This window comes from Patagioenas fasciata, chromosome 13 (genome assembly GCF_037038585.1).
Source record: "Patagioenas fasciata isolate bPatFas1 chromosome 13, bPatFas1.hap1, whole genome shotgun sequence".
Classification (NCBI taxonomy): domain Eukaryota; kingdom Metazoa; phylum Chordata; class Aves; order Columbiformes; family Columbidae; genus Patagioenas; species Patagioenas fasciata.
This window is the reverse complement of record NC_092532.1, coordinates 19,061,221-19,089,166: the sequence shown is the minus strand read 5'-3', so window position 1 is coordinate 19,089,166 and position 27,946 is coordinate 19,061,221. Positions and strand designations below refer to the sequence as shown.

The window sequence follows — 27,946 nt, the reverse complement described above, 5'->3', positions numbered from 1 at the left end:
AATGCACCTTGGGAGGTGTGGAGGGGAGGACAGATACATCTGCTCTGCAGACTGCGAGGGATCGCAGGAGGAGGAAATAATGTGCATCCTCACCGCCCCGAGCTGAAGGGAGCTCCTAGGAAGGCTGTGGCTTTGCACAGGAGCTGCTGCAGGAACATACCCTGCTGCCCTGGGAGAGGAGCCGCGGCGGCTGAGGCAGGCGGCTCTTCTCTCTGGTCCCGCCGTGCGGGAACATCGATTGCTTTCTCCGAAGCCGACGGAAAACGGAGGCTGGGAAGGGAAGCAGGGTCTGCAGGGAGGCTGCGCCGCGGGGCCGGGCACCCGCCCGGGTTACCTGGCTGCTGCCGGGTCATCTCGGGTAAACGTCCGGAGTCGGTTCGCGTCCAACACTGGTCAAGATTGCGGTGTGTGCATTTGGGGAAATCTATAATTAAATTTACCTGTTTGATTCGTGCGGGAGTGAAAGAGGAGACCCGCGCGCTTATCCAACCCTTCCTGCGTACGGCGAAAGCCCCCGGCGCCGGGAGTGACCCGCACCGGGCTGCCGCCTGGGAGCTCGGGCTGTGCCGTCCCAGGAGGGCATCTCCGCCGGGCTTAACAGATCGACAATAAGCGCAGAAGAGGGCAGGGCGGTCCCCGGCCGATCACCACCGAGCAGAGCGGGGCCGGGGATCCGCCGCTACCCCTCGAGGTCTCCGCCCCTGCCCGCCGGGCGCCGTCCCCGAACGGGCCCTAGCGCCGCTCGGGGCCGGGCTCCGCGGGTAAAGCAGCGCCTTGGGTCCCGCAGGCAAACACGGCGGGGCGAATATTCCCGACTGGCCAAATATTTGCAAGTACGCGCGGGTGATGATGGTGAACTTTGAGACTTTCTCTGTAGCGCGGCCGGCGAGTCGCTGAGTCGGAGCGCTCGGCGCAGGGGTGGGAGCAGGCGGTGGAAATGTACCAGCCGCCTTTGGCCGCCCTGCCCCGCTGAGCGGCCCCGGGCAGGGAGGGCGCGAAGTCCCCGCGCTGTTTCCTCGGGCCTCTTACCAGCGCGGAGCCTCCTCGGCCGCCGCAGCCCAGCTCCCTGTGCCCGCTGAGTTCGGGGCGTCGGCGGGGAGCCGGGGCGTGCGGACCAGTCTCCCCACGGCGGCTCCCGCGGGAGGGCGGGCGGCTCTGCCCTGCCAGGGCGCTAAGACCCGGCTGCGCGGTGGTCAAAGGTTCCCAGCAGGACACTAGAGGGCGATCCCAGGCCCTTCTGCGGGGGTGTGTATATATACGGCACGCAGGACCGAGGCAGCCCACTAGCAACAGGGCAGGCAGGCAGCGAGCGGAGCTCGGGCGGACTGGGGCGGGGGACAGGCTCCGGGCGCGCCGAGCCGTGCCGCACCGTGCCGCGGTGCCGTTCGCTGCCGCGGGCCGGGGTTCCGCGGGGTGCCGCGGGCTTGGTAGAGTCGCCGCCGCTGCCCCGTCCGAAACCTGGATTGCAGGAGCCCTTCACCATGCCCGGCACACTGTAGGTGCTTCATGGAGCAAGCCAACTTCTACGAGGTCGATTCCCGGCCCCCGATGAGCAGCGGCCAGCACCACCAGCTCCAGACTCCCCTGCCCGGCAGCGCCTACAGCTACAGAGAGGCTCCCTCGGCGGCGGCACCTGCTACTGGCGGCGCGGAGCTCGGCGACATCTGCGAGAACGAGAACTCCATCGACATCAGCGCCTACATCGACCCCGCCGCCTTCAACGACGAGTTCCTGGCCGACCTCTTCCAGCACAGCAAGCAGCAAGAGAAAGCCAAGGCCATCCTGGCCGGGGATTTCGACTTCCACAGCATGCATGGGGCCGGCGCCGCCGCTTCGGCGCCGGGGCACCAGCAGCAGCACCACCAGCAGCCGCTCTTCGGCTGCGCGGCCGGCTACATGGACGGCAAGCTCGACCCCCTGTACGAGCGCATCGCCGCGCCCGGCTTGCGGCCGCTGGTGATTAAGCAGGAGCCCCGCGAGGAGGAGGAGGTCAAGTCGGCGGCCCTGTCGGCCCTCTATCCCCACCATGCTCTGCAGCAGCACCCGTCCCACCTGCAGTACCAGATCGCCCACTGCGCCCAGACCACCATGCACCTCCAGCCCGGGCACCCCACGCCGCCCCCCACGCCCGTGCCCAGCCCGCACCACCCGCACCATCCGCACCCTCCCGGCGGCCTGCCCGCCGCCGGCGCCCTCAAAATGATGTCCGCGGACCACCGGAGCAAATCGAAAAAGACAGTGGACAAGAACAGCAACGAGTACCGTGTGCGCCGGGAGCGCAACAACATCGCGGTGCGCAAGAGCCGCGACAAGGCCAAGCAGCGCAACGTGGAGACGCAGCAGAAGGTGCTGGAGCTCACCACCGACAACGAGCGGCTGCGCAAGCGGGTGGAGCAGCTCACCCGGGAGCTGGAGACTCTGCGGGGCATCTTCAGGCAGCTGCCCGAGAGCTCGCTGGTGAAGGCCATGGGCAGCTGCGCTTAGCGGCGCGCCGGGACTGGCGGGGCCGCCGCGCCCGCGGCTGCGCTGCCCTCGCTCACTTCCAGATACTATACGTACCGGAGCGCAGCGATCTCAGATTGTTTCGGGGGAGGGAGGGAGTTGGACTTTTGTTTTGCTTTTGTTTTGTTTGTTTTTAACAACGACCAATACGAGAAGCCAGGCAGCTGTAGTATTAAAAGGTTTGTGCCTTAAGGATGACACACAAATAAGCTGAAAACATGGTGGGTTTTATAAGGAGAAAGGTGGGGGGAAGGAAGAAATTTTAAAGCCCACGTGTCTACACAGGGTAAATAACAATAATAATAATAGTAATAAAGCACAGATAGCAATCCAGATGTGCCTTAAAAGCTGGCTGCAGGAGCTCTGGGGCTTTCTGTTCTCCTCAGCCTGGCTGGGTGTGAGGAAAAAGGGTGAGAGATGTGCAGGCTTGAGGGACAGAGCATTCAAGAGTGCTGGCCAGGCCCCCTCAGCAGACCTGCGGTGCAGCAGGCACAGGCAGCTGTGAGGAGGCCAGCGAGAAGAGGGCTGAGGCTGAGAGGCGCGCAGTGCCGGGCACCCATTTGGAGCACTGAGGTGTGGGGCAGCTGCCGGACTGCTGCCAGGAGCCCTGTCTTGTTAGGGTGCAGGGCAGGGGCCGCCGCTGCTGCAGGACTGATGGACAGCCTGGGACTGACGGAGCAGCAGCTTGTGAGGGAGCATGGTGAGCTCCCTCCACCAAAAGGAAGAGCAGCAGTGTCTTGTACTGTATGTCACGACGTGACGAAGCACAAATGAATAAATACCTATCGATGCGGGTATTTACTATGAACTTTCAGTGTATTTTGCTTTATTCCAGGACATTTAGCTCCTTTCAAAGTCTCTGTCTGCCCAAGCTGTGCCTCATGTAATGTGAAAGCCTTTCCGTGTATACTAGCTACACTTTATTTTTATTGCATTACTTTAAGTAACTAACTCTTTGCCATCACATGACTTTCTTATCTGGTGACAGAGACTATGCCCTTGTGCTGCAATGTTATTTTATTATTTGTATGGGTGGGTGAGTGTGAGTCTGCGTTGCCTTCTTCACATTGTTCTGGGCTGGCCGCTGCCTCCTGACCCCAAGTCAGGGGGGCCTGGGAGGGAGTGCGGGCCTCCGGGCTGCAGGACATCTGCTGGGGGATGAGGAGGCTCTTCTCCAGTGCTTCAGCACCTTTGGACTCTGGAGCTTCTCCCAGCGTGAAAGAAAAATAAGCAAACAAACAGCCCCCCGTCCAGAGAGCGCTGGTAGCCATGCAAAGCGTTTCTTCCTCATGTCATAGCCGCACAAGAATTTGTCCAGTTGAAATAGTCATGATGGGAGAGGAGAACAAGGTGGAGAAATGAAGCTTTTGAAAGCGTGACAGCAGGAATGCAGTGCTGGGGGTGTGCGTATGTATGTGCCAGGTGTGTATGTGGTGTGTATGGGTATGTATACATGTATGTATATGCACACACATTGGTGGTGTGGTGTTGTGTGGTTTTTTGTTTTTCTTTTTTTTTTTTTTTTTAATTTGGCGGGGGGAACTGCATATAAAGGTTGTCAAAAGTCCTGGTTATGTTCATAAATAAACAGCATATATTCTACCATACCCATCTGCCTCTCTGTGTGTTCCCAGTTCTTTTTCTGCAGCAGCAGAGCGAAACCTCTTCCTCAGACTGCACATCCTGCTCTGCGCTGGCACCTGCTTCCCCAGCCAGGATCGGTGACCAAAGCGCCTCCGCGGAGCGCAACTCCCTCGCATTCGCCCCAGGGAAATAAATACATGGTTGCCTTTAAGAGAAGGGCAATTTCCTAAGTACTGGTGTCAGGTGTGTGCCTGTGAGTCAGCCTTGGCTTCCCCCTCCCACCTGCGCCGTGGCTGGGCCGCGGGTCGTCCAGCCTGCGACGGGCCCGCTGCCTCTCCCTGAGCGGGCTTAACGCAGCCGGGAGCGACGAGGAAGGCGTCAGGGCGACGAGGACACGCAGCTCACCCGCCGGCTGCCCCAGCCACGGGCCCGGTCCGGCCGGGCAGCCCGCCTCGGGCACGCCGTGGAGCCTCGGCGGGGCGCAGCGGACGAGCTGTCACCCGGGCACGGGGCTTGCGAAAAGAGGCGGCGGGCAGGGCCGGCCCCGCTCGCCCGGCAGCGGCGTCGCTGCCCGTCCCGTCCGAGCGAGACGTGGCCGGGGACCCGTCGCCTCTCCCGGGGAGTTTCGCCCCGGCCGGGTCGAGCCCAGAAGACGCCGTCCCGGGGCTCTCCGGTGCCGGCGGTACGTGGGGCACCGGCGGTGGCTCCGGGCGCTGGGTGCCGGCGAGGGCTCCTGCCCCGCCCGGGGCTGGCGGGGCGTGGAGGGGAGTCGGCGCGAAGCCCGGCGGCGATAGGGCCCCGCGCGGTGGGGCGGGGGGCGGCGGGGCCCTGGGGTGAAGTAACGCCCGGCCCGGCCTGTGGCGCAGCGCCCGGCTGGCCTGCGGGGAGCTCAGCCGAGCCCCCATAGCCGGCCCCAGCCTCCCGGCCGTCGGGGCTGGGCTGCGCCTCTAGCATGTGACAGAAAGGTGCTGCCCCGGGTCCCGTCCCCTTGGGCAGCACCTGAGCATGCTGTGTCTTGGTGACGGTGATGCCTGCAGGAGAGCCGAGCTCCCCATCATCTGTTGCCCCCATGCTGTGTCCAGCGTGACACGTGCACAGCAGAAATTCAGTACCGCAAAGACAGACCCACAGGTACCTGCTGTGGTGACGCCCAGGCCACGCAGCAGGACGTGTCCTCAATGTGGCTCCCAGAGCACCTTGGCTGCTGCAGGCACAGCCGGGCGAGTCCTCCTCAGCCCCTGCGCCACGCAGGCGATGGAGCAGCTTTGAGGGTGCCGAGAGGCTTCGCCTCCTCTTGGGGGTTTCATGGCGGAGCAAAGCAAAGGTGAGGCTGCTACTCCAAAGCCCACCATGACTGTTGGTCTGCAAGCACTCGCTGCTTGGGATGAGTGAAAGGTGCGTGCGGATCAGGACTGAGGATTTTATTTTTCAGTTAGATGCAGGGGATTCGGAGCTGGTAATTTTCCAAGGGAAGAGTTAAATTCTAGTGGTGTCGGGTGAAAATAATGACTTTTCCTTGTGCTTCCTTCCTCCCCCGGCCCTGCAGAGCTGTACTCCCGTCGGGTATGATGTGCCTTACTGAGTAATGCTGTCCAACGTGTAAAGTGGGGAAACGCTGTTATCATTTGAGCAAAGATTATTGCAGGGTATATGTGGGAGGGACTGTAATCTAGTGGTTAGAGCATGGGAATACAGTCCTGGTCGTTTGAGTTATGTTCTGAACTGTGACTCACCGTGTGTGTGTGTGGTTTCAGCAAATCATTTATGGCCTCAGACAAAGCAGATTTTTCCATTAATTTAAATGAACTATAGATTAGACAGGTCTTCAGTGGCAGAAGAATCAACCATTCTATGATTCAAAATTAAGATCACGTATCTACCACATAGGTGTTTCAATAGTTATATAAACAGAGCATGCCCTGGAATATTATGAAGGGTAAATTATTGATAGCAGAAAAGTGTCTAGAGACACTTGCCTTAAACACAGTGCCAAAGCGAGTAGCATTCCCTAATCCTAACCCTAACTGTAGGCTGAACCTTCGACAAGGCCCCCAGCCGTGGCCTAGATGAAAAAGTTCTCACAGCATGGCGCTCTTTGCTGCCTCTTTGCGCTCTTTGCTGCCTGCGCTTTGCTTTGGCCGCCCCCTCTTAGCCCTCTTCGGCTGCAGCTCTGCGTTTTATCTTCCTCTCAACCTGAACCCTTCCCTGGCACACAGCTGAGCCTTTGACGAGTCCCTAAGTCATTGCCCAGATGAAAAAGCTCTTGCAGTAGCGTGTTCAGGGATATTTTGCCTTAACACCAGGGTCAAAGCAAGCAGTACGGCAGTGCTCAGGTCTCGCGTGTGACTCCATGCGTTGCCCGTTTCAGCAGCACTCAGGCATGCATTATAGATGTTGGGTGGTGGAAATGATTTTTATGCACTGTCTACTCCAAATATCACAGGACAGCTGGAGCTGGAAGGGACCTCTGGGGACCATGTAGCCCAGGATGCTCGTGTGGAAACTGCTGCAGAAGAGGATGGCGGGGGAGGCTGTGCTGCTGCAGCGTGCTGTGGATGCAGCAGGTGAGTGTGGCAGGACTGTGGGCAGGGGCTGGCCTTGCATTTCGTGTTCCCACTCCTCTCCCCGCATATATGCATCCTACTCCAAGACTATTTATCCTGGCTTGGACAAGGGCTTGAGCAGCTCCAGCGCTGGGCAGGGTGCTGTGGCTGTGTATATACACCACAGCGTTTGTCTTCACGACCACGGGGTGGCTTTTTGAAAGTTTCCCACCAAGCTTGTTCCTTTTACACGCACCACTGCTGTGATATTGCCAGCACTGGCTCGTCCTGCCACACAAGTGTGGCTGTGCAGCCCTTCCGTCTCCACCCCTCACCCTCGCCAGTCTCAGACACAGGGTTGGGGACACAGGGGGTGAGATGTGGGGGTGGGCAGTGACTGAGAGGCCGAGCAAGTGATCACATGCTGGGGAGGAAGGGAGTAGTTGTCTGCTAGCACTGTGTACAGAGTTGAGAGATTGCTCACTCATAGCGAAGTCCTGCAGCAGGTTGGTGGAGGAATGTCAAAATTTCTTAGTGTGGTGGTGGTTGTTTTTGTTTTGTTTCTTTTCCTTCCATTGTGATGGGTGAATCGCCCCTGGGGAGTTTGCCTCATCCACCTGCTTCAGGGGGCTGGACGATAGGAACAGCTTTTGGAGTGCTCTACCAAAATTTCTACACTGAAGCAGAGCAGTGGAAGATGCTTTGCTCTTAGGAGAAAGCAGGTGCTTCTCAGTGCTTTGTGCTTACTAGTTTGAATTTACTGGTTGAATTGAGTTTGACTCAATTTAGCAGTGAAAAGAATGGCAAATGTCTGAGTAAAGGGTGAAGGAACAGACCTGCTGCCCTCTCTTGGTATATTAGATCAAGTAAAAAAATAATATTTTATACATAGACATCTCTGTTTCTGGGCATCTCTTTCTTCCCCTGTAATGAAATCCGTGTTTATACAAGTGAAGTCACATATAAAGAAACACTTCGCTTGGAAATATCTGTGTTTCATTGTGATTTCCTGTATCATATCTGAGGTAACTGCATTTTAAAGCCAAGGCAACACTTAGTAATAATAAGCATATCACAAGAAACTGCAGAAGAATCAGAGAGTCTGTTCTGATAATTCCTTCCAGCCCATATTATATTATTAATATATTTTTAATGGTACTACTTAGTATCTCAGATTGTGGATCTCGAGGGAGAAAGCCAGCCATTATCCCAAAGAGTTTACAGCTTGGGTGGAAAATCAGCACCTGCTCATAGTTTATTGAGCACCTATATATCCAGAGTAACCCAGTCCTGTGTAGGTAGCCTGAAACAAAAATCAGCTATTTGGAGTACAGATGTTTTAGTGTCATTCCCATTCTCAGGTTTCTCCTCAAGCCATCCTGGCAGTGAGTTTGCACTGCCTTGCCTGTCACGTACTTTGCTAGAGACTTCCATGGCAACTTCTCTACAGGAACAATGGGCTGATGTCCTAAGGCCTGTGTTGGTATACCTCGTTAATTGGAAGGGAATCCTCACTAAAGGGAATCTGATTCATTTACTCTAAATATTTAAGTGCAATTTTCTTAGTTTAACACCATCCTATTTTACTGCAGTATTGCATCTTGCTTCTGAAATTAATAGTTAACCACGGAGAAATACAGGTCTGGCAGAATGGAAATCAAGCATTATATTATCCCATGAGTCACGTACGTGCAGAGAACCAAACAAGTGTCAGCCAATGGCTTTGAGCCCAAAATATGTCAAAGAGGAGATGCATATCTTCATTTATATTAAGTAGATAGAAGGCTTGTTGCTGTTCCCATTAAACAGGTTGGAGTTCTGCCACTGACTTCAGGATTGGGCCCATGCGATGAGAGCGGGCTATGGTTACCTGCACTGGCTGGGTTTTCTGTGCAGCTGGGCCATTTTCATTGCAACAACAGCTCATAGTCAACAGAGATTCAAGACCTCCCCTAGTTTTAGGCATTACTCCTTCCTTTATTAGCTTGATGACCTGACATCCTGTGAAATGTGAGGGTGCTTGGTAGCAGGAGGCAGCAATGGGTGCTTTTCTGAGTGCAGCTTCACTGAGAGTCAATAGCAAGTGACTGTAGAAAGCGATCCGGCCAGCACCTTTTCTGAGCAGGGTTTTGTGATTTCTCATTACTTACACTTAAAACAAAGAACCACATTTAGGAATTAACCCTGCTATAGGCATTCAAACCGCTTTCTCTGGCAAAATCCCACTGGAGTCAGGGAAAGTCTTGGCTGAGTAAGTGCCTCAAAATGTGTCAGAACTTTATTGAATACGGGGGAACTTTTGTACCTCAGTTTTCTCACTCAGGGTATTCCCTCCACAGCTTCTAATGCATCTGGCTGTAGACCTGCCTCAAGAACTAAATAAATCATGGGCTGCTGATATGTATTGGATCCACCATGTGATTTGTACTGAAGTCCCTCAGGGAGAGGAGACAATGCGAACAAATGCCAGTAAGTACACCCGAACCAGCAACTGGGAGCTCAGGGCTGAATGCCAAACCTGCTGTTGGTTACTAAGTGGTACATATCCTGGCTTTTATGTGCAAGCTTATAGTTGTCTTTGTCACATACACGTTTTATTTTTGTTATCTTGTCATCTATACATTTGGGTCTGATTTGCTCAGTGGAACTGAGTTCAGTTTGGTGAACTGGGAACATATGCTCACTAACTTTTTAAAGGTATTTTCACATTTTTATTGACATGCCACTTCAGTTAAAAACCATGGTGACAGAGTCAGGCTGAAATGAGTGTCTGCTGTTGATTCATAATTGTGCAAATTAGCATTTAGACTTCTCATAAAATAATATAAAATTTGGAAGGCTACGTGCCAGTGCTGCTTGCTTCATTCCAGTCAGCAACCCTCCTGTGTTTACTGGAACTCATGTTAAATATCAAAAGAATAGGATTGCCAGAGTTTTCATACCAAAAATTTCTTGACCTATCTTATTATTTGTTGCAGAATTGGCTTATTCCAGTTGTTTCTGGAGGCGAGGGGAGTTGCTATTGACTGCAATAAAACTAGGATTTGATTCCCTAGACTGCAGTTTTAAGAATAGCGCTGTATTATTTCCCTTACTAAGTGAGAAATGTATATAATGGCTCTATTTGCAACATTTATTTGAAAATGTCAATATATGATTACCACATGAAAGCATGAAGTTCTGATTTTAAGTGAACATGTAGGTAATGTAAATAAATAAAGCTCTAGGTATACTGCTTTATGTTTGCACTGTGAGCAATAACATTCGCAAATATCACATCAAGAAGTCTGAGGTGATAAAACCAATTTAAAGGCGGCCTTTGCTAAGGCAAATTTTAAGGGGATATTTCATGAGACCCTCAACAATCTATAGGTCATTATATAATATGTGAAGCATGTAATTCACATTTTAAATTTAGCTCATGTAATTTATTTTTGAAGTTGACAGTGATGTAGGAAATTTGATCTTTTTTTTTTTAGCTATGAATAATATAACTGTAACTTTTATTAGCTAATTTGTATACTGTATATACGTATGTGTATATATGTTTATGATTTCCTTAAAATTTTAAACAGTGATAGATGTTTCTTGACATGACTGGTATTTGTTGCCACTTTTGTTCAGTGTTACATCAGTGACCTGGATTATCCCTGCAAGAGCTCATGAGCAAATGGCTGAGAGAGTTTTCATGTGTTTATTTAATTGAGTGAAATGTGCTCTTCCCCTTTCAGTAGCCAATAGGAGAGGATTTCAAGTAATGAAAATATTTTTGGGCTCAGCTGAGCAGTATATGTTTTAGTATTTGTATTTTGTGCTTATAAGCAAGCAATGGTTTTTAGAGGCTTACATACTTCTGTGCAAGATTCCTGCTCCATGCCCGATATGGATTACAAGTGTCTTGTCATTGGTTTCAGTGGGCATTGTTGGTTGACTCGGAGGGAGCCTCAGTTGTGTCTACCTTTTTCTTTCTTGGGTACGCTGCTAATAGAGAGAAAGTTTAGGTATTGATGTGGCTGCTCTTCCCTTTGCCCATCACGCACTTGACGGAGATAGAAGCTGAGCTGGTGTCTTTGCTCTGCTTGTTCCCTCTGCAGCAGGTGTTGTGCACTGGACTAACTGAGGAAACGGGGCTGAGCAAATGAGCACAGCAAGATGCTAATGTGAGTTTAGCAATGCCATGCCCAGTGCTTCCGTGCGTGTAAAACACATGTGAATGACAGAGAAGGTTTCCCTTTGTTAGCATGGTGCTGCAGCACAGGTCATTGCAGGCCAGCTGTGGGCAGCCACCAGTGCGCAGAAGCATAAACAAGGCTGTTGGAGACAAGGAGAGACATATTCGGAAGAAAATTTGGTACTGAGGGAAAGTTAGAGAATCAAGAAGAAAATAAAAGGCTGCAGTTAGGATGTAGAAGTGAGGGTATTTAGAGTTTGATTCTGCTCTGCCAGTGGCAAAATTTGCATTGAGTTTTACTGGATTGAGAGCAAATGTTCAAGGAGAGAAATCCAGGAAAAAGAGAGAGGACCCGAGAGAGAACAATCTGTCCAACGTGTGCTCTTGGAGGGCCTAGCGCTTGGAATGGTATCCAGCCAAAGCTTAGGCATGTGTGTGTGCTTGGTGATGGCAGGTGGGGTGTAGACGTGCTGAGGTTACTTTATTTTTCTTAGCTTTCATGCTATATAACATGATCTGTTTATTTAGAAAAGCATATTTTTGCCCCAGTCAGAGTCATTTCCCATGAAAAGCAAAGTGCTCTTGTTGGAGGACTGCTAGGTTTTGTGAAATATGAGAACGAGGAAAGTTTCAGAAAATTTTGAAACATAGGAGAATCCTTCCCTGCCATTTATTCCATCACGAGTCCTGCCTATAATTTCAGGTGATGGAAGAACAGAATAAGGGAACAATTCAAGTTTATGGTTTTTGTTCGTTCTGGACAACTTTTATAATGTACCATATGGAATATATCCTCCCACTGGAGGAGGAAACACATGGATGCAAGTTAAACTGGCTAGCAGCTATCATATTAGCATGTAACACAAAACTGGGGAAAAAGTATTTATGCAAGATTTGTCAGTTAGAGTGTGCTTGTCACCATACAGCTTAAAATGCAAGTTACCCTCTGATATTGCTGTTTTACAGTGGCAAACTTACCCCATAAGCAACTGTGAATCCCAGTGATGGCATTTGCATGGCTGTGTGTGTACAATGCATTTAATTAGTATAGATTATTATTGCAGTTCATATAGAAGTTATTCTTACATGCAGAAAATCTGGCGCATTTTTGCACGTACAAATTAAGCTGTTGTTTATGTGTATGTAGACTTTTTCTGATTTGGACACACATACAAGTGTTTAGGAAAATCTTGCATTCTGATTTGAATACAGATCGAAGGATCAAAAGATTTACAAGCTAAATTATATTTTCTGAGGATCAAAATGTATAGGCTCTACTGGAGTTCCTTTTAAAATGAGCTTTATAGATTTCGTATGTGACTGCATTAGTAGAGTCTATAATCTATTTGCTGTTATGACTTCTGGACCTTTGCAATTTCAGTAATTTTATGTTCTAATAAATGGCTCATAGGCAGCTCCTTTCCGGCTGAAACAATGATGCTGACTGAAGAGTCAGGAGACTTAAAAATAAAAACGGGGTGGGGGGGAAAGAAGGAAAAGGAAAAAAGAGACTGATAAATGAGATTTTTTGTCTTCCACTCCTTTAGCTTAGTGCACTTGAGCTGTTTTTCCAAACCTTCACGATGTTCATGCTTTTTAACAAAAAAGCAGTAATTCTCAGGAGGTCCAGAAAACATTGTTTGCCTTGAGAACTGTCATCAAATCATAAGTTGGCAATATTGCTGAGTATCGTCTTGCATACCAGAGTAGAGCTGATGTGTATGAGTTGGCCAGTGCATATCTACCCTCATTGCTGTACGTACCCAAGGGTTTCGAGTCTCCAGCATAGTCAACGTTCACTCCGTGTGTTGAGGGGAACAAGGTACCCCTGTGTGCGGGAAGTCAGCCCAATGCTCCCGAGGCGGTTCCTGTTGGGAGGTGTACTGGAGTCACTGGCAGTCAGAGGATGGGGGTGTGTGCCAGACACCATCCAGAGGCACAGGAGAGGGTAACAAGCCCAGACTACCTTAACTGGGAAAGAGTGACTCAGCTGTTTCTGCAAAGTTTGGAGTTTCAGCAGAATATTTTTTCCGCTATGCTGACAGCTTTTCCACCCACGTATTGCATGTGTGGCTTTGTGCCACAGAGGTATTTTAGGATTATAAAGCCTAGTGTAAATTTTTGAAGTTATGTATGAAAAAAGGTGCGTTCTGCATCTTAAGATGTACAGATTGTGTGTGGAGTGGAGGAGTAGGGGAAGTCTTTGAAAAGCCCCAGGCTTAAGGGAGATACATCCCCACCTATCATTTACCTGTTTTTATTTATTCCACCAGAACCTAGTCAATGATGTTTTCAGATAACCAATATATGTAGAAATAAAATTACACTGAAATACCCCAGAACTTTTGTCATTGTTTTTATCATGGGGCAAAGTTAATTGTTCATATACCTGGTATATGCTATTCTTTTATTGATCCTGTTATTGTAAGGCATTCCCAGACAATCCTGCAGGTAAAATAGAGAGATATGCAGGGAATTAAACCTAAGCAAACAAAAAGGTTTCTTAATCTGTCAAGTGTATTGCAATATTCATTGAGTTATTCTACTCAACTGACGATGAAATTGGATGGAGTGAGCTTGTAATATTGTTCAAGCACATTGAGCCATTACATGCGAATACATCCAGTCTGCATTGAGCAAGTCATTTGTCAGTTCTTTATGCAAGACTGTAACCTTGCTGTCACTCGGTGACTGCTGTGTGAATCAGGCATAGGAGGACAGATGAGGGAGAGGAGGAGGACAGTTAGGCACTGGGGTTGTGCTTGGTCGTTTATGTGTTCAAGCAACCCAATTGTGGAATCCAAAGGTTTGCTCTATTGTTGCCTTTTTTTTTTTTTAATGCCACAAATGCTGATACAGCAGCAAAAGCCTCTGTCAAGGGCCTCACCACATCATGGGACTGGAGAAGAAAAAGAACAGAAATCCAGGGAAGTGATGTTAGTGACCAGTAACCACCGCTCTATGGCAGATCACTCTTGTAAAGCAGGCAGGGCTACGGCTTCTTTTGATTCTGTGTCCACTGAAGGAGCAGTAATTTATTTCTGATGTTTGCAGCCCTCCTCATCTTTCTTTGCTGTTTGGATTTTGGGGTTTGGGGTTTTGTTTCAGTCATTTATGAAGTTACTTCCAAAGAAAGGATATAATACAAAATGACAGCATATATTAAGCATAAAAGCATCACTGTCCTCTGGGAGCTGTCAGAGAAGAAAATAAAGAGCCAGTGAAATGCAACCCCTTCAACTGTCAGAAGTGCCCACCGGCAGGTCAGCAAATCTCTGTGGTCATTGCTGGGCAGATCTAAGAGAGTCAAAGGGACAAGTGACTTTTGTCCCTGGCTAGCAGGATGATGCCAGCTGGGGAAAAAAGCTCACCCTCAGGCTGCAAACCAACCAGCAGATAAGTCCTCCCAACACCTTACACTGAACGCTGATCATATTTCCCCTGTGTCGCTCTATGGCAACGTGGTTCCTCCATTGTTTCATACAGTAGTGTTAAAAGAAAGGGGAAAGGTCCTGCTCCATAGCTGGAGCCCAGGCTTGGCACAGTTAGTCACTCTAGGCTGAGTTTGGAGATTTGTGAGGCTGAAATTCAAAGTGAAACTCGGTGGATGTGAGTGCCATGGGAACCAGAGCAAGCAGGAGGTTTGCATGGATCCCCTTAGGGTTGGAGCTCCTGAGTTTCATACAGTGCTAAAAAAAAAAATACATTGTCTCTGGAAAATAAAAAAAAAAATCTGTCTGTGTCTTGAGGCAACTGTGGGCACCTACAGCCAGCACCTGATTCACTAGTGAACAGTTACCTACAAGGCATTTCAACTGGCAGACACTTGTCCTAGGCGCCGTAGGCCGTAAGGGCTGTTTTCAGTTTAATCTATTTTTAATGTGGCGCCTTATTCCAAACTGCTGAGTTCTCACATTCCCGAGCTGTCATGGTAATGGGATTGTGCAGTCTTATTGGCTAATGTTTTCCACCCTAAGTGCCAAAAGTTAGGCTCCTAAATCCGTATTCAGAATTCCTTAATGTGGCTGATGAATCCCGCAGGAGTCGGGAGGAACTGGACGTCGTCTGCACCTTGGAAAACAAGCCAGGCCATTAGGTGCATGAACAAAGCATGGCTGCAGGCACCCAGATTTTCAGATGTGGGCCACTGTCGGAATGGATTGAGCCCAGACTACAAACATGTATCCCAAAGGTCAGAAAGGTTCAAGTGCAGGGTTCTTTGTTCAGCCCCACTGTACCTGATGTGAGGTGGAACTTTATAGCGTGGTGACCGTGTGAACTATTATGCAACACACAGGGTGGCTTTCAAAGTGCAGGTTTAAATGCAGCCATTCCCCTTCCTAGTGTGGCTGCCTTTTTACCTGGAATGGCTACCAGTGTCACTATGGAGGAGGGAGGCAAGGTTAATCCAAGTGGGAATTTTGTTGGGGATTTGGAAGTTGAGGGCTTTCAAAATTGTAGCAAGTGGCAGAGAGCAACAGCATGTCTATCCCTTTCATTGGCTTCCTGTCTGTGCTGCTTCTCTACCCGTGACCTAACACTGCGTATTTTTACTCTACTACCTTCTTCTGCTATTTCTATTTGTAGCACCCTGCTAGACTTGTATCCAAGCCAATCCAAAATTCTTCTGAAACTCCCTGTGCTAGCAGCAACATGAAAGCAGAACTCTGCAGTGGCTGCAGCAGCTATGGTAGGGTTTATCTAAAGTTGAGAGTGGTGCCAGTCACTTCAGCCTTTTCAGTTACACTGAAAATGGAAATACCATCTGCCAAGAGAAACAGTTTGCAAAAATTGTGTTACGTTGCCACTTTTTTTCATGACAGAGTTAAAAATACGTGGAGTTATCAGCCAGCACTTTCAACTGATGCAACTTTATTGCTTTGTTTTATATGGAAGGTTTGTTTTCTTGTTATTATTATTGCAAGATAACACATAAGGCCATGAAAGTACAATGCACTTTCACCCAGATAAGACAGAACTTAGTACATTTTCAAGAGTGTTTTACTGCAGTGTGAAAGTGTCAAGTCATTTTTTCTCCGAATTTCTACAAAAAGAGAAAGGAAATTTTTAGAGTGTCCTGTCCCATCAGAAGGCAAAAACATAGAAGAAGCAAACCAGATTCCTGTAGAACATGTACAGTCACTAGCCAGAAGATATATAATGCTTCAGCGAACCACATCCTTTCATGCAAAGAGCGCAGATGTAATGAAAGACCCTTGTGTTAATAGTGCTCCCAGGCACCCCAGCCCCTGAGCCAGGAGTTAGCAGCGCTAACTGACTGTGGGCTGGGGCACAGAGCACAGGTATCCCAACAGGACATGCAGCCATCTCTAGCCTCAAGAGCCAGACTGAGAGCCAAAAGCAGTGCTGTTGCACCAAGGCTTCCTAGCCTGCGGGCAAGGAGTCAGCAGGCCGGGCTGCTGGCGTGGGCTGAGGGGGTTGTAGCCCGGATGAGCATGTTTTCTCAGGGACTGGAGCAGCAACGCAGAACCGCTTCCATCCCCCTTGTTTTCCATGTTCACATCAGGGCTACATCCCGACCTAACCTCAACATTTGAGACATCTCTCTCCCAAGCAGAGAACATACTTGATGTCCAGAGGGCAGACTGAAAATACAGGTGTTTTGGAAATCCTCTTCCACACTCAAATCCCTACCATCCCATCAGAACACCAAGACCTCACTCAGATCTTTGTGCTTAGGTCCTGTAAAGACTCTGAGAGTCTTCTCCCTGAGAACAGTGCTAGCAATACCTTTGAAATAGAAGAGTAGTGCTCCTTCCTTCTGGCTGGTGTCTGTCTGCTAAGTCACTGTCTTTTATTTTGGAGCATTCATGGAGGAAGTGGGAGACCTGGGTTCAATGCCTTCCTCAATCTGAGAGTGCTCGTCTCTCACTTCCCATGAGACTGACTGCTGGCCGATCAGCTATTCCGGCTGAAGTTCTTCAGAGTGAAACCATGCCTTCCACTAATGAGATGTTTGCTCTCCCCGTCCTGTTGGTGGTGGGCAGCTTCTGTTTGAGAGTGATCAGAACTTCATAGTGTGAGGAGCCTCATGCTGCATTTAGTGTTCTCAGAGCTGGTTCACAAGACCCCATGTCTTAGGGCAGTTAGAGAAGGGGCGCCTCGACTCTGCCTGCCCATGGAGGATAGCGTAAACGCATGGCCTTGGAGATGCTGTTCTGGGTAAGTGCGGAAGCAGAAAACTTGAATGTGAACCAAAGATAAACCACAGAGTGCAGGTGGCTGAGAGACAGTGACCCCTGAGACTCTGGACTTCAGTGCCTGAGTTCAGTTAAAGTCCAGCTTTATGCACTTAAGTCCTTTATTGGCAGTAGCTCCTTAAAACCCAGCTCTGCATTTGGCTCCGTCATGTGCAGAGTTCCTGGAGGATCAGCCAGGATCTTTACTGCTGCTTTGATAAACATTTCCAAGGTTTATTAAATGTGCTCTGTGACGTTCTTTTGTGGAGACGGTAATTTGACAGTCATAACATGAGAAACTTGGAGTTTACCATCTGGCCTGGCAAGACTTTTTTTCTCCTTGCTATTAATTAAACTGAGGTTATTGCAAAATTTTATTATGATGGTTATGATTTGTCCTGCGATAACGCTGGGGCTAACACTGAGGCATGCAAAGCACCTTCCACGCTGGTGACGTTAGTGGGAGGTGCAGCTGAGCAGCACCTCTTCGGACTCTGGTGTCAACTCTAATAACAAAATTTTAGGGCCAATTCCTGCTAGCCCTATTCAGGCACCTTACCCCAGAGCGGGTTCTTCTGGTTCTGAGGGGATGGTTTCACAAGTAGGAAGACGTAGCTGGGGGGGAGGAAGGGGGTAGCTACTTAGCCACAATAGTGTCATATAACATGCCCTGGCAGGAGATCTTGCTGACCACAGCTTTGCCCTGCTTGATGAGACAGTGACATTCGTGGGAAAGTAGATCGGCAACAACTGATTGTTGGAGCACAGCAAGAAAAGAAAGGAAGGAAAGGCAGTAGGGCTAAAGCTGAAATCATCTGCAAAAACCGGGCAATGGCTAGGGTAAGGAAGAAGGAAATAAAGCTTTTCTAGTGATGGGACAGGAGGTGGCCGCCTCTTGTTTGGGATGGATGTGTGCAGTATTTGGCAGCTTAACCTCTGTTTCCAATCCATGCTCAGACCCAGCTCAGCACCCTTGCATGTCAGAGGCTCTCACTCGTTTTTCAGTGGTCTCCAAACAGTGACTTTTCAAATATGCAGAGATTGGTAAGTTTTAAGAAGATGGCTGGGTATGAAGTCGGTGAGAAGTCATCCTTGGCACAAACTCTTGCCATCTTTCCCTTCTCTGCAAGAGACTTGAATGCTTCAATGCTCAGAGCTAACTCAACTGCTTCGTAAGAGCTTCAATAATATTCATTTTTACCCAAATCCCTCGAAGTCTGAGGGACTGGAGACAGATCAGTTTGAGATGAACAGCCAAGAAAAGTAAATCATCCTTGGGTCAGGGTGAACTCTCATTTGAAGAGACCACAGATGACAAAGATGTTAATGAATCAGCAGTTTCACAGACCTCTGCCCATTTGGAGAGTAATGTGTGTAAACAGATATGAAAACAGCACAGAGCCACAGAGCTTTCCAGATCCTCCCTGTTCCCTTGGCACTGCTGAGAGGGATCTCCATGGTGCAGCCACAGAGAAGGAGAGGGCTGAGGTGCTGGGCACTGAGCTAGTCCCAGGGATGGTCCTCCTACACCTTCTGCTGCAGCTATGCAAGAGCCAGAGAACAGGGTGATGGTGAGACACTGCTCCCTGTGTCCCTGTTCACCTGGCAGCATACCTGGGTGTGCTCTTCAGTAAAGGAGACAGCTACCAACAAGCGTGGTGTCTGAGATAAAGGGAAGGAAGGGTTAGGTGAGGACATGAGCAGTTGCACCATTGCACCAGTGCAGGTGCAGAACAGCTCCTGTACATTTAGGTTGTGTGGAGCGGGCCTGCTCCACTGGGCAGCTGCTCTTGGCAGCTGATGGATGCGTGGAGGTGAGGAAGAGGGATGCAGCAAGCCGTGGGGATGCAGCGCTGTTCTTGATACCTGCATTGGATCCACATGCTCGTGAGTCTGGGACCTCAGCAACACACCAGGTACTGATTTTCTTACTGTAGTCGCCCACTGTGGTCGTGTCCCCTGCTTGTAGGATTGTCTATCCTTCCCTGTTGTGCAAGCGAAACAGGACGGGCAACAGAGGCCGCAGCATGTTTGGAACACAGAGCTCACAGCTAGGTGAGACAGATCTAGGAGAAAGCGGGGGTCTGTGCAAATCTGTAGTGGCTGTGCCTATAGCGAGTGGAGGTTATACGTGGTTGTCCCCAACCTACGGATGGGTACTTCTCCCACGCGAAGGTGTCCTCTCAGCAGACTCAAGCAGCCTTCTCTTCATCCTGCCCTTGATTTTATTTTTTATTTTAAATCACAGTCACAAAAGCTCTTCAGAAAGTACTGTATAATTCCATGGCTTTGTGAACGTCTGCAGGCCAGGGGTGTGTGCTGGGACAGAGCGTGCTTCACCCCGCAGAAACCCCCCAAACTCCTGCCGAGCTGGTGTGGGGGCATTCTTTCTGCCCCTCTTTGATGTGTGCCAAATATTATGCCCAGAGAGTGCAACAGCAGAGGGCTGTGCAGGGGACCCCTGCTTTGCTTTGCTAGCCCTGGCTAGAAGGGCTCTCAAAGAGACACGGCATCACTTCTGTGCCTGCCCAAATGTCAGCCCGGGGGCTGCTTCTGCTGTAGGATAACATGTCAGTGGTGAGAGCTGGCCAAGCCAGACACTGCGCCTGAATTGTTTGCGAGACTTTTATAGACTGTCTATCTGGGATGAAACACAGAGCTCAGATCTTCAAAGCGCTGTGTGGGACGCCCATTAAAGTTACTGGGCATCACGTCTGAGAACTTCTGTGTCACTAGTGTGTTTCTGCAGAGGAATAGCTGGTGCTGCAGAGACAATGGGGGGGTAAGTGGAGGAAAACGAACTCCACCATGCCCCCAAAAGCGACACCTCACATAATTTCAGCCGTAGGTCTTGTGTCTTTTTTGTAAGGGGTGATTATAGGGGGTATCACAAAAGATGTAAAGAACCATGTGAGACATTTGGATTTATTGTCAGCAAATGAGATGCTTCAAATGTTCTCCACATCCCTCTGTAAAGGACCTGAGGGAGTTAAGTGGAGTAAATTGAATGAATATGACTGTGAAGGTAGATCATCTGGTGGCCATCCACCTTTCCAGAGAAGAGATTATCAGAGAATGTCTTCAAAAGGGGACATAGAGAGTGAGTACAGTCACAGAGTGAAAAGTTGCCCACCAGTCAAAGACCAGTGAGTGTATTATAGACAGGGAAATCGAGTAAATCTGGTCACAGTGCTTTCTGTAACTCTTAGAAGACACTGATGAATGAAGACGCAGTGAAGACAGATTCTCTTTTTCTTACTGTTTTGACATCTTTCAGGATTTAAGATGAACTAACTTATATTATCTCCATTTTACAGATGGGGACAGACAGGTTATGTGACCTACTCGAGATCATATGAGCAGTCTGTTTGTCAGAGTGAGAAACTGAACCTGGATCTTGCAGTTGTGAGGCTGTTGCCCTTGGCACCGTGTCCTCCTGACTGAAAACAGCACATCTAGATTGACTTTGCCTCTCTCCTTGCTATACCTATAAATGGTAAGTTTTTTGAACAAATCAATGGAACAAAAAAGTCACTCCTCTAATTTATATGTCCAATCCTCTGTACGCTGTGGCATGATGTACCTTAGAGGAGTCTATAATTAATACAAGTAATTACCCCTTGCTGCGAAGACTCTTAGGCATCACTGGTTAAGAATCTAGATGAAACTTTCACCTTGTTTACTGAGTGCCCAATGTTGTGTGATCGAGAATGGATTTGGGTGATATCTGCAGGATAAGTTAATTTACAACCAAGATGAATACTGCAAACTCCTTGGTGCCATTGTCGTGTTTTGGCCACCACTGGAGCTTTAACACCAGTAGAGAGAAGTGAGGGAAATAATTAGGTAGGAAAAGTAGTCATCAGCTATTGCAGGGGGCTTCCGTGTGGTTGTCAGACCACTCAGAAAGGTTTGCTGTAAAGACTGACAAAGGAGCGGGTATCCATAGCTTTTTGGGACGAGAACATGTGCAGGTTCTAGGCATGTTCTTGGTCTTCAGCTTTACTGAAGATTAGCAGGAATGGGATTTTGGACACTTTGGGATTGGTCATGGCACAAGTCTCCTGGGGCACATCTGATAGTCTCATTCGAAGCAGCACAGCTGTTGAAAACCCAGCTTTCGGTGGAAGAGCCCATCCTTTTGACTCTGGTTCCAAAACTTACTACTGATGGCTGCTGCTTTCAACCTGACAGTGTTCCCAGAGGCACTGTGCACCTGGTATTTTGTGAGACCAAAGGAACAGCCATTAATTGAAACTCATCAAGCAAACAGCCACTTCTGCTTGCTGTGGCTCTGTTTTCAGCTCTTCAGCTCTGAAGCAAAGCTGATAATTTTTTGCTGGTTTCTCAGACCTCCTGTTGAGTTTTGTTAATTAATATTTGTGCAGTACTTAGATGTTTTCAGGTTTATGTGATCCAGAATATTATTATTACTGCTGTTATTATTAAGACTAATAATACTGCTAATAACCTTAGTGAGCCTGGCAAAATTCAATTTGACTAAAATCCCTGCCACAGATGAAAAAAACTAACTCCAGTGATGTGAAGGGGTACATGAGTCAGTTACCAGTAACTGCTGTTTACAAGGGGCAGGAAGAGTATATTTGCTCAAATGAAAAAAGGTCAAGGCAGAGGCCCATTTGCTGTTTGTTAATAAGTAATCTAAAGTGCACAACACAGCTTTAATGTAACAAATAAGCCTGGCTTAGCTTTTCTTCCATCACCATTATTTCCAATCCAGTTCTGGACTAAAATGCCAATTCAAAAATAATCCACATTCTCATAGATTGTTTTCAACATCTCCAAATCTATGGAGAGGATTTGTAACCGGGGAACAATACCAACCACAGCAAAAAAAGCTCTTTCCATATTTTTGCCAGTGTTTGTTTGTCTCAGGACACTGTAGACAACCAAGGCTGAAATATCAGATAGGGTATTATTTATCTCCTGGGAAATTCTCCTTTAGGCTCAGACCTGTGCATCTTCCCTCTGGAAGTGTGCCAGTCCAGAGCTGCGGTGTAGCTGGCCCGCTTACAGCCACCCCACTAAGTTACTGATGTAACTTACACAACCAGCTACATCACCTCTGAACCTGGCTCACAGTCAACAGTTAAAATTCAAACATGGGTGCTAGAGAACATCCTTCTTCCAAGTGACTGAGCATATGTGTGCTTTATGCATTGCAGCCCCTGCCCTGTTATTGTCTTTTGCAAAAAAAAAAAAAAAAGGTCCTTTTCTAAGAAACACTTGTCTTTAGACACTGAGCAATATTCTGGAAAAGGGCTGGAGTTTGTCCTTCGTGGTTCATCTACTGGTTTTCCCATTAATGAGCCACTTAAAATGCTTATCAAAAAAGCAATACTTGTGCTAGCTGCCAGCTAACCATAGCTTCCCGTTTGTAACCCTTGGTGTTCATGTCCTTCAACTGCACTGACCTGAGACACTTCGGATGTCACACATCTGGTCCTCAAAATAGGGAATGTGATGTACACAGTGCTAGAGCAGACATAGCCAAAGCACAGACAGCGTGGCACTGTTGGCATGCACCCGCAAGGCTGGTTTGTGACAGTGTTTTGCCTCATACAGTTGTCTCTAGAAAGAAGGTAGCAGAGGGGCACACACATGCGTGAGGTCACCTTTGAAAACAGAAACCATGCAGATTGCAAACTACAATTCTGAACTTCCTGAAATACAATTTTGAGAGGCAATGATCCTTTGACAGACCCCTGTTCCAGCAGTTCCAACTGCCTGTTAACCTAGTGGGAGGGAAAGAGGTTGGTAAGGAAAGATATTCCCCGCAGAACAGGCCGTGTGTGGTTGTTAGCTCAGAGCATCTTTCTAGTGCCAAATTTAATAAAGAGTCTTCTTGCGCTCTGTAGTCTTAGAGGGCAGCAGGGCCACATGAGCAGGGAAGGGGAAGGATGGCTTTCTACAGAGCTGGCCCTCTGACACCCAGCAGAAGACAGTGAGGCTGAACAGCTGATGCAAGGAACCAGCAGAGCACACGGAGAGGAACATGTGGGAGCTGCTGTAGGGTCTTTGTAGTGGGATGGAAAGAGGATTCATGCAACTGAGTGCTCACACACATCAGAAGGCAGCACCAGTGGCTTCTAGCTCCCAGAAAATGGGTATTTTGGACCCCCCAGAGCCTTCATGTTTGCCTTACTGTTCTGTGTTATTGACACAAGAGAATAGGATGAGGGGTGGAGAGGAGGGGAGCAGAGGACACGCGGTGTCCTGGGGAAGCAGGCATGGTTGGTGCTGCCCTGTGTGTCTGTGCCTGCATGATGGGCTGCAGCTGGGTGGTTGGCAAGCAGTACAGTTCACAAAGATCCTTGAACTGACCTGGTGTGTGCAGGATGTTCGTCCCAGAACACCTGGTGTGGGCAGCAGGGAGTACAGTTGGAATTCATGCTCACTTTTATGAAATCTAGTTGAGCTGGGGATCTGGGCAAATATCCTGTAGCTTAAGCAGGGTTAAGAGGATGGTCGCATAAAGTCCTAGATCCCATGCCTCCGTGCTGTTCTGAAGGAGCACGTGGCCATGCCATATGTCACACGTTGTGGTAGGGAGAGCAGTGTGTGTTACTAGCTGGCAGCCCTTGCAGAATGATGATGCCACATGAAAATCCACGTGTTCGTTACTCATGAGATACACATGTACTGCCCATCCCTGCCTTTCTGCAGTAGTATACACCCAGAGTGGTGGAGCTTTCTGCTCCTGTCCCTGGCTGTTGTGCTATTTCCTCTTGTTGCGCTTTGTTCTTGGTAACTTCTGTTGTTTCTGAGTTGCCTAGTGAGTTGCAGGAGTCTTTAACAACACTGATACACTACACTCTTTCTCCAAAGAGCAGTGAGGATTCACTTCTTCCTGTTACAGCAATAAAAAGACTGGGGTACCAGCATATCAGGTGACTCCTGAAGCAGTGGGATTAGCTAGAAAATGTTAAGTATGCCATGAACTCAATCCTGAACATTAGTTATCACCACCATGTCACCCCTCAGTGGCATCATGGGAGCGAACTTCTGGATTGTACAGTCTTTTGCACACAAATGAGAGGCATTTAATGAAAAGCAAGCCCAGTGCTGCGAACACCACTGTAGAGACACACACTTTGTTCTAACCAGTAGCCAGGATGCCTGGGAAAATATGCAGGTGGTTTCAGAAAATCATAAGTAGCCTGTTATCAGAGAGGAGGGGGTAAAAGCCCTCAGGAGATTTCCCCCATGACCATCTGTTAATTTTCCCCTGAAGCCATTACTGATTTGCATGGGGTGGCACACTAATGCCCTGCAAACAGTGCTGTGAATCAGAGCTCTGCACTGCTGTTGCTGGACCAAACAAGCTTCACTGATGGGAAATAGCACGGTGCCATGCTTCCTCAGCTTGTACCTCGGAGCTTCATGTACCTGGCAGTCACCAGGCTTGGAGAAAGTTCTGTTTTCCCGTAAACCCTGTGCTTTGCTGCACCTCAGCCTGTGGCAGAGGCGAGCCCCCTTGTTTACCTACCAGCCTCCTTCTGGATAGTTTGTATAGCCCATAGCCATAGAGATCATGCTCATAAACTGCCATAGCTGTGTACATTTAGAGATACTCAGGTATCTAGCTATGCTTCAGGAGTAGCCCAGTATCACAAAGGATATGACATTTTGGGGGTGACATGCTAAGTCTGCTCCTTGTCTGCTCTCCCCTTTGGCCCTTACAATTTGACCAATGCACACACATGTGCAACACAATAAAAATACCAACCAGGCTTCATGGCAACTAGTGTCAGCCTTTGGGATGTGCCCTGTGGTATCCATAGCCCTCTGTAGCTAATGGTGGTTTTGGTGCTGGACCCTCCGATGACTGTGTCTGCTCATGCTTTGTGCTGAGCTGTGTTAGAGCAGCAGCTGTGATGCCGTACAGTGCGATTGGTAACTGCCCCTGCTTTTAGCTGGAGCATCCCTAATGTTGCCCATGATAGTGAATGCAATGGAAATCTAAAGATGAACTGTGGCATTAGTGGTGAAAACCTGGTGGGGCTCATTTTGGCTGAGGTACACAATTTAGAAGCATTTTTCCAGCTTTCTCTTTCCTTCATTCTTCTAAGGTATCAGAAGGTACTGCCCCCAGATCATGGCATGGGGGCAAGAGAGAAGGGACAATGTGAACAGTTTTGCTCTTTATCCTGGCACCTCAGACAGAAGGAAGCCTGAGAGTGTTCATCAGAAGTGACTTGGCCTGTAACCCTGGTGTTTTCTGTGTGTGTACTGGGCTTGCTGAGTGGTTCCAAAGGAGCTTTCTGAGAACTGCAGCAAATGGGGAAAGTCACTGTGGAACAGTTGCTGCAGTAAGTCAAACTTAGAAACAACCTTTCCTTTGCAGTTGTGAGCTAAAAAGCATTTTCCAAAGTATTTTTTTGTATTTGGCCCAGGGCAGAATTATCAATTTGTGTAGTAAACATGGAAAACAACCAGACCAAATTGCAAACTGTCATGAATTCAGCCCTGATGGAAGCTTGTCCATTTGGATGTTTCCTCAGAGAGATGTCATTATTTGTGCATTTTAATGGTAAAATAATTCTTCTAAACACGAAAAAAAATGTTTCTACTATCTATGAGCAATGCAGACAGATACAGAAAGCATTTTGCTGTTTACTGATTATCTAAACACAACTTTTCTCCTTTTTTAGAAGAAACAAAACTGTTTCCCTTCTCCCCCAAACGGTCCTGGATGAGGCAAATGCACCAATGGATGTTAGGGAGGGAGCTGGTGTGCCGCTGGGGGAAGGGAAGACTTTGTAGTGATGGCAGATTTTCCCAATGGCTTTCTTCCTTAGTGCATGCTAATTCATGAAACTCCTCGTGTTATGCACCAAGACCTGAGTGCTCAGGCTGAGTAGTTATGCGGTGTAGCCATTTGCAGATGCAATTACAAATTTTTGAAGTTATACCCAAGAGTACTTTGATATCTCAGTATTAAGCTCTGTTATTTCTTGATTTCTAGTGCCCAGCTTCTGATGTCAGAGCCAGCGGTCCCTGCAGCATGCCTGAGGCAAGCCTGGCACTTCCACACCAGGGCCAAAGCATTCAGCATGGTGGCCAGAGAGACTCAGAGGGAAATTTTAAGTCTTAAAAGTGACTGCTGCCATGGCCCAGCCCAGCAGCTCCTCCGGAGGTGAGTACAGACAGCCCTTCTGTCACAGCAAACGTGTCTAATCTGAAACGCGGATTACCAGCAGCCAGGAAGTGACAAACAGAGTCACTCTTCTCCTCAGGCTGTTCCCATCTGGCACCTCTATCAGAGCACCGAAACCACAAGGCAGGGAGCTGGACACTCCTAGCCCGCGCTCGCTGAGGATCTGCTGCTCTACAGCAACGTGCTGTTGAATCATTGGGCCAGAAAGCAAGTGAATGCGGGTAAGCGTGTCTGTCTGACCTCCTGGTTCGAGCGTTCACATGGGAGCTGAGATTCTGGACTCTGCTCCCAGGGCTGTTTATGCATTTTACATGAAACAGTCACCAGGTAACATATAATCCCTGATCAAAGCCCTCAGGGGATTTAGGCAAAGCAACGCCCAGTTTCTGGATCCTGATCAGACTTAGGTGTGAGTTGGGCTGAGCTGTTTGGCCCTGTCAGGATTGGGGCAGTTCTGGGCATGCACGAAGGTGGAACTCTATACAGCTGATGAGCTTGAAAGTATTAAAAGAGTGGGAGACTGAAGGGGCCAGGTAGCAGGAAGGACCTAGGAGCTACAGTGGGATGTGTATGCCAGCATTTCAGTCTGAAGTGCAGATTTAGGGTAAAACATCAGGTGCTCCAGTAGTAAAGTCCTCTTCAAGGGAAACAAGTGTTCTCACAGATTCCTGAAGTTGAAATTTAATTACAGAGCAATTGTATGTGCTTTTTAAAAAAGAAGTCCCATCCTAGCCACTGCATTTGCTTGGATTTTTTTCCACTAGGCTGCATGTGCTGAGCTGCACAATGGTGGCTGTTGTATGAATAGCTTGTTATTCTTACCAAGCGTGACAACTGCTGTAGCGAAATCAAGAGCAACCTGCTCTAATGTAAACTGATTTCAGATTGCCCCCGGCAGTCCAAGCTACCTCATCTAACCTATTTTTTTTGCCAGTCTTTTTTTATTTTTTTCCTTTTTCTTTTTTCCTTCCCTGTTCTTTCTTGTAAGGTGTTTTATCATGCCGGCTGTTGCACTGGTGTCTATGACCTGCAGAGGAGCTTCTCTGGTATTATCCTTGGTGCATTCCAAAGCCACTTGAACCCTTCAGTCTTCCAGCAAACACAGACTCCAGCTGCCTGTCCATTCCAGGGGTGAGCTCTGTAGTGGCTGAAGGTTCTACCCAAGAATACGTAGCTGTAAAGCACCGCCAATGTGTGCCTGACTCTTGATGGGGCTCTTGCATCTTTGGTACCCCACCTGCATGTTTGGAGAGTGCTGCAAGCTGGATAAATGCAAACAAAGAGAGATGCGCTCAGAACAACACTGCTGTCACCCTGAATACAGGCCAGATACCAAGTGGGAAGTGGTTGTGTTGGTAAGGGAGTGGGGGGCATTGGGGAGGGCATTTGGGGCTGTGGCAGAAGCAGTCAAATTTGCCAGCCGTAGCTGCCAGATCGGTGTGTATGATGCATGTGATATAAATTGCTATCTATAAATAAATACCACAACAGCATTTTAATAAGGTGTTTTCTAGTAGCACATGTCCAGGCTGGTATTGTTTTGTTAAGGCTGGAGAAGTATCTCCGAGCAAGCTTCTTGGCGAAACCTTCATAAACACGGTCTCACCCAAGATCTAACTATGATTTGTTTGGATAAGAGGTTTTGCTTGTTTGTTTCTGAACATACTTTTGAATATGTTTGGGGTTTTACTTTCATTTATTTTTTTTTTTTTCCTTCTTGGCCAAAGTTTTGTGTTGGTTTCACAGAACCTAGCTGTTGCAGAGA

At 48.5% G+C, this 27,946-nt stretch overlaps 2 protein-coding genes across 2 annotated transcripts; both read left to right on the top strand.

Moving 5' to 3' along the window:
• The first annotated feature begins 1,220 nt into the window (after window positions 1–1,220).
• On the top strand, window positions 1,221–4,109 carry CEBPA (CCAAT enhancer binding protein alpha). The gene has a single exon (XM_065848458.2). The coding sequence runs from the start codon at window positions 1,507–1,509 to the stop codon at window positions 2,482–2,484; it is 978 nt and encodes a 325-aa protein (XP_065704530.1). The 5' UTR covers window positions 1,221–1,506; the 3' UTR covers window positions 2,485–4,109.
• LOC139829072 (uncharacterized) lies at window positions 3,200–27,514 on the top strand. The gene is made up of 8 exons (XM_071814422.1): window positions 3,200–3,246; window positions 4,349–4,768; window positions 6,530–6,650; window positions 8,969–9,098; window positions 20,318–20,496; window positions 25,990–26,160; window positions 26,261–26,402; window positions 27,170–27,514. Exons 1-5 carry the CDS (start codon window positions 3,200–3,202, stop codon window positions 20,338–20,340), a joined length of 741 nt encoding a protein of 246 aa, XP_071670523.1. The 3' UTR covers window positions 20,341–20,496; window positions 25,990–26,160; window positions 26,261–26,402; window positions 27,170–27,514.
• Window positions 27,515–27,946: the final 432 nt, after the last annotated feature.